At 40.1% G+C, this 20,158-nt stretch overlaps 1 protein-coding gene across 1 annotated transcript; it reads left to right on the plus strand.

Moving 5' to 3' along the window:
* The first annotated feature begins 877 nt into the window (after positions 1-877).
* LOC121321055 (DNA-binding protein RFX8-like) lies at positions 878-19,401 on the plus strand. The gene is made up of 10 exons (XM_041259967.1): positions 878-949; positions 3,557-3,637; positions 3,737-3,790; positions 5,314-5,427; positions 6,205-6,355; positions 8,349-8,443; positions 10,259-10,373; positions 10,582-10,871; positions 11,646-11,778; positions 18,914-19,401. Exons 1-10 carry the CDS (start codon positions 878-880, stop codon positions 19,399-19,401), a joined length of 1,593 nt encoding a protein of 530 aa, XP_041115901.1.
* The last annotated feature ends 757 nt before the right edge of the window (positions 19,402-20,158 follow it).

Raw genomic sequence — 20,158 nt, forward strand, 5'->3', positions numbered from 1 at the left:
TTAAAAAACAGCAGGTTTTGTACCGATAAATATTTCGATACGACTCGGAACAGCTTAAGTGATGACAGGTAAACCGACACGGTATCGATACGTTGAGTGAATATTCTGAAGCACGCGCACGTCTTGCTTTACAGTTTAAATACAAACAAAATTCCTTGTGAGGGAATATCAGACAGCAAAGCATTCCCAAAGCCGTGATGCAATTTCGCTGTCTTTGCAACCTCATGCTTTTAAAAATGGCTAATTGTTTTCGCCTTTTTATTCGTCTCATCCTTTAACGTACATATACATGGCATTGTTTCCAGTGTCTTTGTTACATAAGTAATCAACTACAACCACAATGCGGTGGTTCAATAGGCAATGGTAGGACAAGAGCAGCCAGTGTTATGAGCCACGCCATTGGTAGGATGTACTGCAATGGTAACATTTTAATATGTAACATACTGGTGCAGAATCCTAATTAAATGACCTTCTATCCTCCAGTAAGCTGAGGCTTGCTATGCACCTTCAGGTTGTGTTTAACAGCCTATACAGTGCCATGGTATAATTTAATTTCCCGTGTGCTACCTACCTATCATTCAGGACCACTGTTTTTTCCAGTTCCACTATGTTGCCAGTGCTGGTAATGCATGGTCTGCCAGTGGTGTCCCAGTGGTTTTTTCAAAGTTTTATGTAGGGCTACCAGGAGAGGCCAGCCACCTGCCATGACACAAAAACTATTTCTGCTTCTGAATGAATGCAGATATGCAGTTTACGGGTTGGGGTGGGGTAGCTATAAATGGAATTGTGGATGTGTAATCATTTTAACCGCCATTCTTTTTATAGGCTGGTTGATAACTTCTATACATGTGAAGGATACAGCATCCCAAGATGTCTTATGTATGACTTTTACTTGGAGGCATGCAGCCTTCTTGAACAAAATCAAGTGAATCCTGCTACATTTGGAAAGGTATTGTTTTTACTACTGCTTCCAAGTCATTGGCAACACAATCAAAAACTGCCTTCTGTCTTGCTGTTGTATTATTATTATGATGATGATGATGATGATGATGATGATGATGATGATGATTATTATTATTATTTTATTATTATTATTATTATTATTATTATATGGAAAACCCAGCTGATAATGTTTGGCATGAGTAATAGAAGTCTATGCAGTATACCATAGTAAAAGCTTAGCAAAGTTCAATAAAGCATAGTGTAGTACAGTAAATACATAGAAAAGGCATGGTAACGTATGGTAAATCAGATATAGATGGTAAAACATACAAAATGTGGTTAACCATGTGTGAACAGGCTGGCTTGTGCTGGTGCGCCAGTTTATTGTACAACAAATAAAAGTTTTGAACAAAACAGAAACACTGAACAAACAAAACAGCACGTTGGCTGAAATAAATAGACAGACAAACAAACAGTGGATGAACCAAAACAAATATCGCGTGGGTCCTCCCGCATGAGTAGCAATTGTTATATTTTAAACTGTTTCTCCCGACTCTCCCATTCTCTCCACACTGAACACCAACCCTGTGTGCGTGAAGCACTCACTCTTTTATGCAGCTGTGCCAAGACTCGATTGCTAATCAATCATTCAATTGAATCTTCGCACAATCTGCACGTAGACTAATTGTGCGCTCCCCGTTCCCAAATACAAATACCCATTTTAATCTGCATGTGAAGTGATTGTGCAATCCCTGTGCCCAAATACAAATACCCATTTTAATCTGCATGTGAAGTGACTGTGCAAACCCTGTGCCCAAATACAAATATACATTTTAAATCACCTGTGCTACATAACCCACACTTTATGCACCACTACACACATACATATAAAATCCTACATACAACATAAAACACAAAATACGCACATGGGCAGGGCACCCCACCACACCATGGTACAGTACAATAAATGAAAACAGCAGAATAGCTATGCAAATACACCATGGTTTCTAAAGCCTACACTTCTCTACAGCTTGTGCGTTCTGTTTTTACTGACCTGAGGACAAGACGACTGGGGACAAGAGGAAGTGCCAGGTTGGTTTAATACACTTGTACATATACACTGCCCTCAAACAATAGTGGAAAACGTAACAATCTTGATAGCAGCCCAGTAAACGATACTTTGGGTACCTGTGCACTTGCTTGCTTGTTATTGAAGACTGGATGGTTACCTATTCAGGGATACCAAATAAATATGTATTGTGTTTGAGGGGCTAAGACTTGTAACATCTTCATACAGCTCACCCTCAGTAAAAGTAGTTCAGAGAAGCAGGGCAAACTTTGCACGCCCTAAAATTAGTGTAGGGCTGGTAAGAAACTGTAGAACCAATACTGTTGTATTGAGCTACTTGTACTACTGGCAACAGCTGTTACTCGATACATCCCTGACGTTTTCATAAGATTTGAGTGTTTTTTAAAGATGATTCCCTCAGTTTTAAAGGATTCTCTCAATTCAGTTTCTCTTGTTTAAATTTCTCAGGTACCATTATGATGGAATAAGTGTAAAGAAACGTTCCCCACTTTATGCACGGTACTGCTTTCTGATGAAGTTAAACACCATTGAGAGGTAAGCTAAATGTTCAGCTACAGATGATGCATAGTTTAACTGTAATACCAGTGGACCTGGTCAACAAGATAGAAAAGATCTCATTAAGTGATAGAACCCTTTATTAGAGGGGATTACTGTTTTGATTCACAGCAAAGGTAATACTTTCTAATCAGACTGTTTTTTAGATTATATGACAACTTTAAAATTTTAAAATGATAGGTTTCCTGCAACGTTATTTTCTAATTGTTTTGTCACAGTCATGTATATGTGTAAGCAGGTCTAGCTTCATTTAAAAAAATAAAATCTGTAATAGCCTTTGTTAGAATCCTCCAAATATATAGTATTTTTCAGTAGCGCATAAACCTCTCCTCTTTTTCACGAATAATGCATTTAAAACACTTTTACACACTTGCTTCCATGGAGTTTTACTTTAACTTGGTAGTTTGCATATGCACTTAGTCACACTTTGTGGCAGTTTAGTTAAGTCCTTGATGTGAATGCTCCAACAGTGCCTATTTCATTTGGAGTTTGTTTAAATAAAACTAAACTGGAACTGTCTTAGGTGTGTTAGAGGATGCAAACTGGATTTCAACCGATGGGAGGGGTATGAAAGTGGTGTATAACCTTTTTTTTTTTTTTTTTTTTTTTAAAGTTTTGATGTAGGTAAATTATCTGTTGAGTTCAATCCTGGGGATACTTCCAGTTAATATATTTCATTAATCCTCTCTTATACTGTATATGATCTTACTGGTAGCTTCCAGCTTGTTTCTTCATTGTTGTATTCTCAATCAAAAAACTGATTTCAGAGCATAAAAGGTTGATGATCACGAGTCTCACAACTCTTTCTTTTGTATTTGATGTTACAGTTTGACATTTTTAAATAAAGAGAAGCATGGAAGCTACATCCCTACAAAAAACAGCGAGGACCAGGTATGCACAGAACAAAATACTTCAAATACTTTTCTTTTAACATTTTTGTGCATTGAAGTGTTTTCATTTGTGTTTTAGGCTCAGACACATTCTTATCCATGTGAGCTGGTAAGGAATCATTTTTGGGAAAAGCAACTGGAGCAAAAATATTTTCACAGGGTACAGTAGAACATTATTTCAAGCCCATTTTACTTTAAATCACCTTACAGTAATGTGTATTATTACTTTACGTGCATTTATAATGTTTGTCTTTTTTAGTTTACCTTCATTGCAGATGAATACTATAACTACTGCCAGGACATTTTACAGAATGTAAGAAACAAAGAGTTAGATAAGGTAGGTGTAACAGGGTGAGCTGCCCTGTACAGTTAGTTTATTTTTAGAACAGGGTTTCCCCCTCTGCCCCTGTGTCATGTTATTTTGAGTTGGTATTATGATTTATTTATTGTATTTAGTGTTTATATAAATGACGGCGAAAGCAGTGTGTTTTGTTTGTTATGATTTCGTTATTGTTATTTGTATATATGACGGCAAAGCGCCCTGTGTTTCGCTATTGTTTTGACGGTGTAGCCAAATGGTTTTGTTTTGTAGTGTGGATGGGAATTAATAGACTTGTACAGATTATTGCCAAGGGGTAATAGAATAATTCAACCCCTCGGCCGTGGTATAAAAACCTGCAGCTCTCTGCACGCCGGGTGGGTGTTCGGAGGAGTGAACGAGAGCGGGAGAGGAGAGAGAAAAGAAATGTAAATATAAAGACAGGAACAGTGAAGGCGATTTGTTCGTGATTATTTTGTTCATCTTTTTGTTTTGCTCTGTGAGCAGTGTTTTTGGTTAAATATTTTATTTATTTTTTGTTCTTTAATAATGGCACACCACGCGTCTTTTTCAACTGCAATTACATTGTTTGTTTTCTGTTTCTGCACCTGGCTTGACATCACCGCTCAGCGTCATCCTCATAGTAGGATATATGTTAAATATTTGACTCACTTTCTGTCATATCAAAACCAAACTAAGTGTTTTTTTATATACATCTTTATTTTAATTGTACTTAAAACACAATTAAGACAAAATAAAATGAAACTGTAATAAACAACTGTCCAATAATCAAAATTACAGAAAGACAACGGGCTCCCAGTGGCACACATAGTAAAAACACTACAGTGTTGAGTGCAGGGTATGTGATGCATCCATGATTCAAATCCCATTTGCAGATCTTGGCCATGGTTTAATAGGGAGTACCGTATTGGCTTTTGCACTCTGCATGTGATGGAGTAAAATCGACTGGGGAGAGTTTACTTCATCACGCTTTAGCAACCCCGAATGGTCGGGTGTCCAACTATGCCAGCCAGAGACTGACCAAACTGGGCCTTGCCTGCAGGATTGTGTTGCTTGGCAGTATTTGATGCTTGAGCCTGCCAGGTAAAAAGAGATGATCAGTTTAACAACTGGAACACTTGCTGATCTTCAGTCCTCCTGATTGGTAAGTGGGTTGCAGCGATGAGGCAAAATTCAGATGTGACAGGGTCTTGGGACGGGACAGTATCACAGGCCAGTGCACCAGCTAGTGAGGGATCAATGGAAGGTCTAAAAAATGAAGCTCCAGAATGGAACCAGTGGGACCTCAGACAACATAAAAACAGGACTCAGGGAGATGGGCCTGCTAGCAGCTGTCAGAGGTTTCATCTATGAATCTTAGACAGTTTTACCCTGCAATACAATGTAGGATTTGAAATTGAATCTGACCATAGCATAAACTGAGGGAAAAAAAATGTTAAGAGAAGCAGAGATCCAAAGTACCCTTGTTTGTAACTGTTTTGAACTTTTCTCTCCAGGTTCAAGATCTTGTCATCTTTTTCTGGAAGTCTCTGCCCGTTAGTGTAATTGAGCTCATGTCTTTGCCAGATGTGAGCCAGCTGTTCAGTTCCTACGATGCACATTTGTACAAGGTACTTGCTTAGAAAATGTGTCAGAGAAACAAAGTTTGGCTTATCAAAATAAGAGGCTAGTGTTTTTTGTTTTTGTTGTTTTGTGGTAATATTGTCCTTCATACCTATGTGGCATTTAAAGTAGACCCGTTTTTTGTTTGCCTTTGTCAGTACTAAACTGCTAATTGGTTGTAAGCTCAGTCTCAAAAGAGCATTACAAATGTTTGTTTCAAAGCCCTTTTCAAAATGGCCGCTCGAGTGTACCAATAGCGTAAGGATTGTTGCCCACATTGCCAAACAGGGAACACAGCAATAACGAGCACTTGTTATGTTTTCTTTTTGTTGCTTTTTTTTGCATTGATTTAGAAGACATATCTCAAACCCCATTGCATTAGAGCGGACATTTTGAAAATAGCTTTGAAACAGACTTTAAGGTTATAAGTGTAAAAAGTTGTTAACAATGAAAAGAAAAAATAGTTATGTTATTTAAACAGTTGTAGAAACACGTGTGAACATATAGCAATATATTTTTTACAACCACGCTACTTACTACTTGCTTACTACTTACTTATATAACTGTACATTATATACAGTAAATTGAATAAAATATGACTTTTTTTTGCAAATCCACTGTTTGAGATGCTGACTTCATATTTTGAAAAATAAAAAGATTAGATTTACATAATTTTAGTTTATAGAAAATGCTGGGCCTAACTGTATAAAAGTACTGCTAAAGTAATCATTTGAAATAGGACCATATGAGAATATTATATTACTAATCCATTCCTTCATTGGTAGATGATCGAAGGGATTCTTATTAATGACTTCCTGGAAGATATCTCTGTTCAGGATCTTAAAAGAGCTAGGATGTTCAGCAAGAACTTCAGGTCCTGGCTGCTGACAGTTCTGGATGATTTTCCAGTCATGCTTCAGGCTTCAAAGCGCAAAGGTAGAAATGTTAAACCAGGACTTAAAGAAGAAATATGGTCTTACCTATTCTAGAGTGCAGAGATGTGATGTGAAGGTTTTGTCATTTTTTTAAAAAGCCCCCCCCCCCCCTCCAAAGAAAAAGGGAACCTGATCATTCTTGTAGCACTGGATTTTTTTCGGTACCTGTATAATCCGGCACTTTTTTCCAGTACCAGGATTAGACAGATTTTGCCATATTACTTGTTAATTATCGACTGTTCATTTGTTTTCCTTTGTTTAAACAGAAACCAGCGTGTTTGTGAACAGACTGCGAAGAAAGTCATGCCTTTGCAATTTAGTTAAGGTAGGTTGGTATATTTTGGCAGTACAGTATAGAGTTGGGTTAAATTAATTCAGCGAGAGATTTTCATTTATATAAATCTATAGCAGTCTAATTAGTACTGCTGTAATGGTTTTGCCAATCGTCATTTTCAACAGACGATGAGATCAGTTATAAACGACAGTCGAATTATCAGCACCTTGAAGTCTGATCTGCATTCAGTTCTCACACATGGCATCTTAAACATCCCACGAAAAAGCCTAGAAAAAGATCTCTGGGAATCGGAAGAAGAGAACAGCAACACCGAAATCAAATGTACGGTAGCTTCCTGTCTTTTCTATTAGAGTGTGATGCATAAAGAAGATAGTTTCATTGAGTTTTAACCAACTCTAATTTTCATTTATAATTGCAATTATATAAAACTAGCAGTAAACAGTAATTTAACTGCTCCTTTTTAAGCTTTTTTCTTGCTAGTTTTATACTGGTCAAATCATTTGCCCCTTCAATTCGCCCTTTATTTAAGATAAAGTTACAATGGTATTATTTAGCATTATTGACGTGCGGTACTTTCTGAGTTAAAGGGGGTGCCTTAAAATGTGTTAAATTCCTACGTTTGAGGTTTGGCCACCCTTAGCTTAAAAACTTTGAGGTGTGTAAACATGTCTTTTAGCATAGATACACACCTAAACCAAGAATCAAGCCTTTTGGCAATCTGAAGTGAAATGTTAAATGAAAAGAGATATTAAGGTTTTAATAATGTATCTGGGCAAGCACAGTTCATCCAAAGCCCCTGAATTAGAACACTTCCAAAACCCAATAGACCTTGTCAATCATCAGTCTCGCTGGTGTTCCTGTGGCTGCACAGTTTATATAATACAGTATAAGTGAAGGATATAAAACAGTAAAATAATGAAACGATAGTGGCTGTGCATGGAGGCTCTATCGTGTGTTAGTTGACTGAGACTGGACTTCCCGAGTTGAAAGCAAGGTCGCTAACAAAAGTCAAGGTCAGCTACCATGAGGCACAGCCTTCATCGAGAGAGCACTATCGCTATTAGAAAAACATTTTCTCATTATTTGAAAAAAAATAAAATAAAACTTTAGCTTTACCTTGAACAGGCTGTATCAATAGACATGCATAACAAAATATGTTATTTTAAGTTTGTGACACAAAACTAGGGAAATTGGGAAATTGGTCTACCTAGGCACTGCAGCACAGACAAAGAGAGAGTGGAGTCTCCCCCGGTACCCACTTGTGAAATACTTGGTCTGCCACCACTATTGTACAATAAACTATATATATATTTTTTTTTTAAATAGCAAAATATGTGTCAGCACAGTACTGTTAATATACATTGTATGGTTGCAGATTCTGAACAGCAAAATGGCAGTGTTTTGAGTACATCAAGGTACATCAAGACCCCATGAATGTAATTAAGAACCAGTTAAGATTGCTGTATCGTAAAAACAACCCCAATTTGCTTAGTTTTGTTGTTTTGTTTCACAAGCTTGAAGTAATCTCAACATAGTTTGTTTGCAATTAATAGTTTTATATCACCTGCAACAAAGGAAGTGAACTTACAGTTTTGTGGCAGGTTGAACTGGATGCACCTGAGGCAAAGTGAAAAGCAATCCTGTAAAAAGCCTCAATTCTTACACCTTTAACGTAATGCAAACATTTTTTTTTTTTTAGGGTTTCATGCAGTGTATTCATGGCTGAGTACCTCAGCTGACATCAAGACATATCTGGATGGGGTGGTAACACTCTTGCAAGCTTTCATCTTTCAGGTATCCTCATGTACTGTATAGTATACACGTCTTCAATCTCCTTCAGCCTCAAGCTGAGTTTGCCTAAAATTCCACTCTTAATCAGTGACATTTACATGCTAGCACAGAGCACTGCGAATAACTACAGTATACAACATACATAACTGCAGTGGATGCCAAAATGATTACCTGGCAAAATAATTGTATTTTAAATCCAGAAACTACTGCAAAAAATTGTTATTGATTATTTCTAGTGCCTTTGTGTCTTAAAACCTTCAAAATATATGGTGGACAAAAAAGAAATTGAGCAGAGCGTTGAATCTCAAATTGGGGAATTTTTCTATTAGAAAATTATATCTTAGTGTACGGCCGCACCTCCTGGCCGTGAAATGAAGGTTGGTGGGCCTCTCTCGACTGCCCGAACACACACTTAGTAAAATACACCTCCACATACGCGCTTGAATGCTGTTGCCGTCATATGCTGTAACTGGCACGGGACGATCTAATCAGCCCAAGTGTTGCTCTTAGAATGTGCAGGTCGATAATCATCCTTACTGCACACACTGCCTTTACCATTGTTCTTCTCCTATTAAAATAATAGATTGCTTTCAAAACTACATTACCCAGAAGCCCAGCAAAGACACGTGTAAGATACATTTTTGTATCTGTGCTTGGCCATTGGCTAACGAGAAATCAGGTGGTTTTGTGGCTGTTGTGTTGTCTCTGCTGCTGCGCTGCCTGACACTGTGTTGTGTGAGAGTCGAGTGAGTTGAAAAAATCAGTTAGCTGTTTTGTGAGTTCTGTTGTGTGGAATAATTTTGGAGTTGTATATAGAGAAGTCAAAAGTACGTGAAAAAAAAACTGTAGTCAACCCCGAGATTAAAAAAAAAAAATGTATTTGTGCATTCATTTATTTAGTTATTGCAAATCTGTTACCGCTTTGCAACACAAGAAAACGACACGGTGGTTGAGGTGAAACCTTACTTTATTTTTATAATGTATTATTTCTAATTTATCATTAACTCCTTAATAATAATATTAGCCCCTTCAACGTGTTTTTTTTTATTTGATTAGTCAAAAAAGCAACAAAAAATAAAAATAGCCCTAGTTCAAAGGATTTTTTCAAGGGCTGCTTTTTTTTTTCTTTTAAAGCAGTTAATACTGTTATCTAGCCAGAAGATGATGATTATTATTATTATTATTATTATTATTATTATTATTATTATTATTATTATTATTATTATTATTATTATTATTATAACAGTAATAACATTATTTTGATTGTTTTAAAGTTTCATATTTTAAAGTGCCAATACATACATATTAAACCCTAATAACACCACGCTTCATGCACCAATACATACATACATTTAAACAATAACATGCCACAAATACAAAATAATTCAAATAAACACAGGGGCGGGGTGTACCCCGTCATGCTAACGCTTAGAGATGTTGGCTTCAATTGGCTGTAATAAGTGATTTTGTAGGTCAAGTTCGATTATGAGTATCGTGCAATTAAAATGAACCCTGGTGTGTAAATTGCCACAGTGAAAAGCCTCATACAGACGCATTTGAGGTAGACACTTTATATTTACAAAGTTGTATAAAACCTGCATGCAAAATATGTTGGTGACATTGACCTCTGATTCTGGTTAAAATATTTGAGGTAATTCGATTTAAAGTTTTTTGGTTATAGAAACAGTTTACTTTGGGTTATTGACTGTCTGTGATTTTCTAAGTTAAGTTCCATTACCAGTGTTGTCCAGACTTTTATTAGTTAAACTTTTATTACCTTCATAATAAGCGATTTCATTATCTTCAAACTATTTCTAGCCAAGAAGAAGCAATGGTGTGTTCTCAGGTCTGGCAGCTGACTTCCTCCTGAGATGGAACTATTTCCTCACTGACATAAGCAGAGCCATGATACTGTTAAATGCAGAAAGCTTTGGTATGTTAATCTCAATGCACCCAAAACATTTGTGTTTAGTTATTTATGTATCAAATATTTGTGATAAACCTGTCCTGTGGAAGAAGACAAGAGCTGTACCTCTAAAAACTATATGATAATTAAAATACCACGTTTAAAGCTAGGAATGGTCAATTTATGTTATGCAAAGTTTCCAAATTGGAAGCAAGTTATGCCTGCATTCCCACAGGGTCTTGGCATTTGCTGAATTTGCTGCTTTCGGACTACGTTCTCCATATACTCCATTCCTACATGGAGGAGAAGACTGAGTGGCTGGCAGAAGAACCCCTGAAGGAGCTTCCCCCTCTTGTAGCTCCACTGGAGTCTGAGCTTGCTGTGGGTGTGGTAGACCCTCCACAGAATCTAGCTGTAGAGCAGTCCTATCAGAGTGCTGAACCAGCTAACAGCAATGCTCTCACTTTAGAGGGCATCACTGTCCACGTTGTGGGGTTCCTGGTAGATTCAGCAACCGGCAACAAGGTATGTTCTATAATAGTAAGGTGGGGCCTCACTGATGACTGAGTTATATAGTGAATCTTGAGCCCTGCAGTCAGTCTTCCACGGAGTGTATGCTAACAGGACATTGCTTTTTGTTTTGTCAAAAATATGATTTTTGCTGACAAGTACATATTTTCCTGAATTTGTCTCCAGGATTCATAACATCCCTATGTATTACTGAATTCATTTTCTTAACATTGCATAAAATATTAAATATTTCACTAACTTGTGGAAGCTGTTATTGTACACAATTTGGGACTTCACCTAAACAAAAGTAATTTCTGATTTGAGTTTTATATTGATTCCTGCAAACGCAAATGTGACGAGCTAAATGTGGTTTGAGAATGTGAATTAAAATCCATGTGAATTTGGCAGGTAATACTTTTTAATCACAAAAAAAAGTTGAGTATAAATCATAAAGTCCAAATCATCTCTGCCGTTTTCAGCTAGCTTTGCAGTCTCCTTTCCATCAAAGCACTCACAAGAAGATTCTGATTCTCTAAGAAACAGGGCTAACTGTTCATATTAACATATTGCACATATGTAAAACAGACCCTTTTCTTTCTCCTACATCCACTTGGAAAGTGGCAAACATGGCTGTTGAAAATGATTTATGAATACATGTTTTTCATGTATTTCAGGTGTAATTTACACGTGAAATTGTTTTGAAATCAGTCACAACATGTAATCCTGTGCTTGTAGCAGACTTTGTGGTGTGTTTTTTTTAATAAACGTGGCAGGATTTTTTTCTTTCAGTTGATCCAGATTATGTTAGAAGACAAATCTGCTAATTGTGCTGTGAAAGTGGATCTCCCAGTAGGACAAGAAGCAATGGTCACTCTAAGAGACGGGCAGAAATTTATGATTCACACCTGTGACATTGGTGCTGGTGAGGACAGAACAGAGGAAATACCAAACAGTAATCTAATCTATGCAGCAAACTGAACTAGATGTTAATTACTTTTCACAATATAATGTGGACTTAGCCAAAAGATGGTGTGTTTCTCTGTAAAAATGCTGCGTTCTGTTTTAATCTATCTTTACTTTGGGTTCTTTGTCCAAGTTGCAAAATTAGAAACAAACAAAATTACTTAAACTGTCTTAATACCTGCTGGGTTTATTTCAGGTTTTGTTATTTTCCTTTTGATAAAAATTGAGTGAAAGACATTGGAAATCAGTCATAATGCAATGACGTGTCTGCTGTATCCTTCCTGTACTGTGGCTTTTTTATCCAGTGGTCGAGCTGAAATCATACCATGTGACATGCCAAACAGTTTCATTATTTTATCTACTGTGTTATAAATAAATCTGTATGTCCAGAATTAAAGTATAAAAACAAGCAAAGAACCAAAAGATCCTCAATTCAAGAAACAAGGGATAAACATTAATGATGCCAATTCTAATAAAATATAAGATGGTTATATCTTAAATCCCTTAAACAATACGTATTCTCAAATACAATATGCTTAACTTTTTACTGCCGTTTCTAGTTTTGTAGTCAAGCAGTTTGTTAAGTAAAAAATGTAATAATTATAGGGGATCTATCATTATTTACTTTTCCTCTGTTGAATTAATTGGAACAGAAGGATAGAGAGAAATATTTTCTCCCAAATAAACTGTGTTCACAGTATATAAATAGGGGAGAAAAGTTAAAGATGAAGGATCCACCAGCATATTTTGTAAGTGGGTGTCCAAAGCAAACTTTTTGATGGCCAGTCTTTCAATGCTGCGAAGCTGAAAACAGGAAAGATATCTCCACTCAAAACGGAAGCTCTGTAAACTAATCTAACAAACTAATATGTATATCTATGCCCATTTGTATTTATTATCTTTAAATTACTGTTTAATTAGTTTCACTAGGGCGGTATTTTTGTGACATTACTTGCTCAAAGAGTTAAGTAGAAAAAGTGTAGTTTAAAATTGACAGAAAATGATTCTGATTGGGTGAAGCCAAAATAATAAAACATGTGACACCACATTGGCACCGAGTCCAGAGTTAGTTATGGCTTACCTCACAAAATGAAATGAACCACTCAACCATTTCTTTTCTGTTCATAAAGATTTTTTTTTTTAAAACCAAGCCTTTTCTGCTTAGCACTTTTAGTATTAACTTTACTAAAAGACCACCGCAGAATAAATGGGTTCAGTGAATTACCCCCTTATAACCATAATATAAAGCTTTGTATTTTTGCTTGCGTTATTTATAAGGGAGTTCATCTTTAAGCTGTTAACTCAATAGTTGTTCTGGGCATCAGCTAAAGGGATCTTTATGACCCATTGCGGTAACCCTAAAAACATTTGGTGCCTCCACCTACCATTTTGTCAGTGCTGTTCAACAGTGTCACACTTATTTACCCTGTATATCCTTTGTATAGTTTATGTTGATGTTTTAATTAAAATAAGTTTGAAGTTTTAGCTTTTATTGTCCTTGTATTTCATGGCTCTTGTGACTTGATTATATTCATTTTTAGGGTTTTATAGCTCAGAGTAGACATTGTTTCCCTAACCAGAGATCCCATGTTAAGTACCCTGCTCTTCCAGTTCAGATGTTGAAATGTTTTAATTTAGTACTTCTTCCAATTTGAAATGTCCATTTGTATTTTTTTAGGCTCAGCTCACAGCTACCAATGCAGCTCTGGGCAGCTTACAGGCAAGCTTGCAGGTGTCTGGCCAGACTACACTCAACTGGGTGGTTCTTGGAACTGGCAACCTCCAGGCTATAGGCTGCATCCTGCACTCTGAGCATAGCAATGTATGCTTGTGGGTTACAGCACCTTTACTGGATGCGCCACTTGGGAGACCCCTAGATGTTGAATTTACAGAATGGCAGTTTTAAGATGTAACCCACAAGCACACACTGCTATGCTCAGATAAACCCCAAAATGCAAAGCTGTCTTACTATGCATTTTTGTGAGAAAAAACAACACTTATAAAAAATGTATGTGAAGGCATGGTAAAGCATAGGCAGGCATAGTATAAATAAAATTGTTACGATAACCTGAAAAACTTAGATTTGACACCCAAACTTTCCTTAGATTGGTTATGAGATTAATTAATAATAATTGTAAAGAAATCAGAAATTATCTTTAAAATCCTAGTATGTAGTAATGGGCATGGACAATACATTTCCACAGATTCCTCAGGAGGGGTAACGTTCTAAATACTAAACTTGACCATTTAAAATTAAAAAAATCACCAAGTCAATATGATGAAGTTAAAGATAATGTACAAATCAATGTGATTTGAATAGAGGATATGCCAGCCAACCAGAAACGTAACCATTTGTGGTGGCACGCAAAATAACGCAGGTTTGTTTTCATGTGATACTATCCAGCTCGGGCACACGAGTTATGAGACAAATGAACAATGAACAATTGTTCCATTTCACAAACCTTAAATGTAATGCACTGTGGCCTACATTTTCATAGTCCAGGCACGTGACTAGCTGAGCTGATGAATGCTGTGTATAATAATCACTTTTGATTAAAGTATGCATTCAAAACTACCAGTAACTAAACAGTTACCTAATTTTATTTTACAATAAGGTGTTCTGTAAGTTAGATAACAACCATGCCCTCTCTCATTCCATTGTAATTCAACCACACAGGTACTGTGTTATTTATCTTGTTTATCCTTTTCCCTGGCACAGATGCCAACTCTATTTTATAAACAGCACATCAGCAGCAGAATATAAAGCACATATAAAGCTTGCTAAGCAGTTACTCTGGACCTGGCAGGGGGTGCTATTAATCCAGTGGTTGCAGCGCTGTCATATCCATGCAGAACCTCTTTTGTTTTGGATTGGAGAGCACGTATTTTTGCAACAAAATATAACAATTCCATCTCAAAAACGGTTTGACATGAGACTCTCTCTCTCTCTCTCTCTCTCTCTCTCTCTCTCTCTCTCTCTCTCTCTCTCTCTCTCTCTCTCTCTCTCTCTCTCTCTCTCTCTCTCTATGTATAATCTCCAAAATAAATGGGGAAGGCAAGCAGTAGAATGTTATTGTATTCTGAGAGACAACACTTTTCATATTAATATTATTAATAATATGATGCCTTTGTCCAAGGTGACTTACAGGTGCTACAGGGCAATACAGGGTTACAATGCAAGCTTACTATGTAAATACTGTATAGTTTACAGTAATTGCAGTACTACTAAAATACAACTGTATGCACTAGAATGTAACAATATAGGATTACAGCAAGTTATATCTACAATGACATATTGGTAGTGCAATAATGCAATGATAGAGCATTAACAGTGTGTCCAGTAACGTAGGCCAGGCAAGTCCAGCACTGGGGATAGATCAAGAGATCTAAACTGCAGTCTAGACAGGTTTTACCCCAATTTGGCTGTTAAATGCATTTTATCCACCAGCCAACAGTGAAAAGAAAACAGTAGTCCATCATAGTGTTATAATATACTTAACTTTTACACACTACAGCTAGAGTATGTTTAAAAATGCACAGTATACAACATACATAGCATTTAGATTTCAAGACCACGTCACTAACATACTCTGCATACAATATTTTCTAAACAGAGTTGTTAAAGGTGGAGAAAGGCAGAAAAAACACCAAGCACATCTGTAACAGGGAGAGATCTGTGCTGACTCTGCTGGCGTGTTCATGGGTTGCAGGAAGAGGGCGGCAGTCGCCCAATAGCCGCCTGTGAATCATGGCAATGACATGGGGAGGTGGGAAAGGGTGTGTGTGGACTTTCCCCCTCTCTGAATGGCTGGGAGGCGGGTCTTGGGTGATTGTTGGTCCTATAAAATAACACTCTGTTGTTTCCTCAGGTCTGCCCACTTAGACGCGCTAAGGGTGCAGACGCTTTGATTCGGGACCGGGAATCAGCGAGACAGAGAGAGAGAGAGAGAGAGAGAGAGAGAGAGAGAGAGAGCGGGGAACCCTTGGGCAGACCCCGGCGTATTGTGAAAGAGCAGGCTAGATAGCCGAGAGAGTAGGACGGTGATCCGGGTCGTGCGGGTAGCGGCGACCGGGATAACGCTGCCGAGTGCAGCACCTTTTATTTGTAGTTTTATTACTGTTTTATTTTCCCTTGTTCTTTTCGCCTTCTGTTTTCATTATTATTTCTTTGAGCACCTGCGAGTGCATTTGCGGTTCGTGTACCAGTTGTGGTATTTCCGTGGTGCTGTCTATCATCATTGATAGGCAGCCCACGGTCAACCGTGCCCTCTGCCGGAGAGAAAAAAGAACCGGTCTAAAATAAAACTGGGCACCTGTGTGGTGTTTCCCGAATACACCTGTCTGTCTCCTGGTCAGTGAATTACCCACACCCCTTCCACAACCTCATATCGACTTAATTTGCCAAACATAAGTAAATGTTACTACAAAATAATTATAAACCGTACAGGCAAAAAGAGAAACGCTGGGGAGAATAAATAAATACTGCTGGGGAAGGACTAAAATAATATAAATATGACTTCCAACAAATACTAACACATGCCACCGGCGTGGTGTTATTTTGTGGTACACATTAAAAAATAGTACACTGTACTGTGCTTGCCTGGGCATGTGCAAATGATGTTTGCTCAGAAAATGAGGAAACTCCCATTTGAAAGGAGTTTGATGTACTGAATTTGGCTCTTAAAGCTATTTTTAATAACATTTTTTTTTTTTCACAATTCAGCAAATTTACGATGAGCAACAATTTGAGTTATCTAAAATTGTAAACATACCATTTTTGGGTGAACTACAGTTTGTCTTGTTCGTAATGATTTGTTTAGTAGTCAATCACAGCATTGACAGCGTACGGTTTTCTGGCGTTAAACGGATAAGCATACCACAACAAAATAGCGCTTTGTTTATAATCAAAATGGCGAACTGGTTCTCAAAAAAAAAAGAGCAAAACCCTAGTTCCCTTTCAATTCGAAGGTGGCCACCAAACATCGTTTATGGGATATACACCTGCTTTATTGGTAGGTGTCACTGAGCTGTCAACGCTGCCGATAGGCCCCCTTCCCTCGATGACCTCCTCAGTCCCGCCTACCAAGGGGATGTAATCGTCACGCAGGGAAGGATCTGTCTCTTTTCGCTTCTCAAATTGGTACGGTTAGACCTTCTGTGTTGCATTGCGCTTGCTGCTAGTTCCCTTGCACTTCGTGCTGAAAGCTGGCTTGCCGCTTTTCATGGAATCATTAGCTCCTAAATCGTAGCCTTTTTTCTATTTCTTATACTGTCTTCAGCACCTGCTCGCTACGCATGTCAGGCTGCTTCTCTTTCTGTCTGTCGTCTGTGAGTCGACTGCCGGTAAGTTCACAGGCCACCTGCGGGCCGCCAGTCGGGCCTTGTTGTTTTGATTGTGCCACGCGTCCCCGTGCTTGCCCAGAGGACTAGCTACATCCGTGTACTCCTCACTGGGGCCTGCCCTGTTGTTGAGTTGAGATATACTTCAGGCTAGATTGGCCTACCAACACGTGTGTTGGGCCTTACAATCGAACAGACAGTGTGCTCTCCCCCATCTGTACTGCTGTATTATTATTATTTTATTATTGTATTGTGTTTGCTGTATTGCTAAAGTCAATTTCCCGCTACGGCTCGGCCCTGTCTCCCTGTTGTACGCTACGCGCTGCCCAGGTGTGTGACCACGAGGTTAGGGTAGGCACCGTTGCATAGCTGCCTGTCACAGAGACGGCCGAAGTGGGCGGCGTCAGAACCAGGAAAGGTAAGGCAATACACAAACCACAGGACGGATGAAATGAAATGAAATGATGATGGCGCTTGCTTGCGCCGGTTTATTGCAAAATAAAAGGGTTGAACAAACAAACAGAAAAAGGACACGGCACTGGTAGCCAAAATAAAACAGACAAACAAAAAACGGACTAATACTTAACAAAACGGTGGACGCACAGACACTGACAAACACGGTGAGCGGATACTTTCCCCTATTATTATTACTGCTACTGCTACTGCTTATTTTCTCCGTCTCCAATCCCGTTCTCCGCTCACCGAACACCCAACCACCAGTATGTGCCAACGTGCATCTATATATACTATTGTGCTGGGATTCAATTACCAATTAATTATTCACTTGAATCCCAGCACGTGAATTAATAAAGTGCAATTCCCCGTGCTCACATATTACTACATTTTACTTGCACGTGAAGTGCTGTGCAATCCTCGTGCCTAAATACACATATACATTTTTAAACACTCGTGTTACACAGACCCGTTTATATCCCGTGTACCAATGTCTATACACCAACATTTAAACACACCACACGCAACACATAACAGATAATATACACAGGGGCGGACACTTTGTTACACTGCCCCTGGGGTTTTCTAAATACAGTGGTGCGTGCTCGGCCCGTGCTACTTCGGTACCACGGTGCTCATTGACTCACAGTATCCCATTCAGGCAGTGCGCTGACGCTGCACGGTACTCGGTGCATGTGGTGTGCACAGTGCCCGACGCTGCACGGTAGTCAGTGCAGGTGTGCACTCGGAACTCGGTGCACGTGGTGCACATTATACCCGATGCTGCATGGCACTCGGTGCATGTAGTGCACATGGTGCTTGGTGCACGAGGTGCTCATGGTACCTGATGCCCCATGCTTAGTGCACTCAGTGTGCACGATACTCTGTGCACGTGGTGCATGCGGTGCGCATTGTACTCGGTACACGCGGCGCACACGGTACGCACGGCACGGTGCTTGGTGCACACGGTGCTCAGTGCACGTGGTGCGCACAATATCTGGCGCTGCACGGTACTAGGTGCATGTGGTGCTCTCAGGAAACGTGGTGCACGCAGTGCTTTAGTAACACGGTAGTCGGTGCAAGTACTGCACGCGCTCTCCGTGTCACACACTTCTGCTATATGTGCCACTTTCGTATTGTGCGATCCAGCAATGACAGGCAGGGCTGGGTTTCATGTCTGCGAGGCCTGTGAGACCAGCATCCCGCAGGAAGACAGACATACCATGTGTGCGCAGTGCTTAGGCTCTGAACACGCCTCTTCAGCCCTACAAGGCTCTTGCAGCATCTGCGCGGCTTTTCAGCCCCGAGTGCTCACCAGTCTCCTGAAGAAAGTCGCATGGGGGCGTTCTTCGCCCCCCCCCCCGTTGCGGGTCCGTCCCAGCCACGCCTCTTGACGCCATCACAGAGCCCCTCCAGTGGGATCCCTTGTGCGCAGACGTCTCTGTCCATCCGCATCCAGTATCAGCAGGTGCGGGACATTATTGATATGAAAGCCAAGATCAGTCTGATTATGGAGCTTTTGGAGAGGCAGCAGGCCCCGATGGCTCTGGCCGCAGCCTCGCATGTGGCTCCACCCTCACCCCCAGTACCATTAAGAGTTGCTGTACCGCCCCCGATCTCCCTGTGGGAGAACAAGGTGAGCAGGAAGACAGGGCACTATGATCGGACGAGGACGCGCTCTCCATCGCAGCTTTTTGGAGGGAGTCTGCTTTTCCAGCGGAGGTGGAGGCGAAGCAGAGCTTGTATTCCCAACCAAAGCAGTCCCTACTTCCGAGGTGTCCTCGGTTAAGAGTGCGCCACCGCTGTCAGGGTCAATGCCCGTACTCATGGGGCGCGTTGCAGCGTACCTGCTGGTCCCCCGGGCAACAGTGGCAGAATCACGTCGCTCCGTCTTTCGGCCGCATGACGTGGCTCCTCGGTCCCAGCCCTTCCCTGCCTTCATGGCGGAGGTACGCTCCTCTTGGGACCGCCCAGCCACAGCGCCTACTCTGTTGAGGCCTACTCAACTGGCCTCACTGGAGGGGGCGAAGAAGCTGGGCCTGGCGGGGTTTCCCCCTGTAGACTCCACCATCGCAGCCTTGGTGAAGGCTCCACTGGTGGGAGGTCTGCCCAAGGGCCCTATGTGTCCGAACCTGCAATACAGGGTTACGGAGACACATGTCCATAGGGCTTACGTGGTGGGGGCCCAGAGTACCCGTCAGGCAAACACATCCAGTATTCTGGTCGCATACATGGATGACATTTAACGTGACACCCCGCTCACAGAGCCGGAGGCCACGGAGTTGCGATTATTATCGCACACGTTGCTCCAGATCTCCGGCCTGCAATGAGAGGCCCTGGGCCGGAGTCTGGTTGGCCTAGTGGTTGCGCGCAGACAGCTGTGGCTGTCGCAGGCATGGGTGCCTGATGCCAATAAGGTTGCGCTTTTGGACGCACCTATATCGCCAGGCCGTACCTTTGTTGCAGCAGTGGAGGAGATCCTGCAGCTGTCTTCGAGAACGCAAGGCGTCTAAGCAGATGGCCGCGTTGCTCCCTCCCCCTGCTCT

Source organism: Polyodon spathula, chromosome 9 (assembly GCF_017654505.1).
Source record: "Polyodon spathula isolate WHYD16114869_AA chromosome 9, ASM1765450v1, whole genome shotgun sequence".
Lineage (NCBI taxonomy): Eukaryota > Metazoa > Chordata > Actinopteri > Acipenseriformes > Polyodontidae > Polyodon > Polyodon spathula.

Coding starts and splice junctions, on each gene's coding strand:
- LOC121321055 (XM_041259967.1), top strand. CDS start 878: ATGTATGACTTTTACTTGGAGGCATGCAGCCTTCTTGAACAAAATCAA. Junction 8,444..10,258: donor TGCAAGCTTTCATCTTTCAG/GTATCCTCATGT, acceptor AACTATTTCTAG/CCAAGAAGAAGCAATGGTGT. Junction 10,374..10,581: donor GTTAAATGCAGAAAGCTTTG/GTATGTTAATCT, acceptor GCATTCCCACAG/GGTCTTGGCATTTGCTGAAT.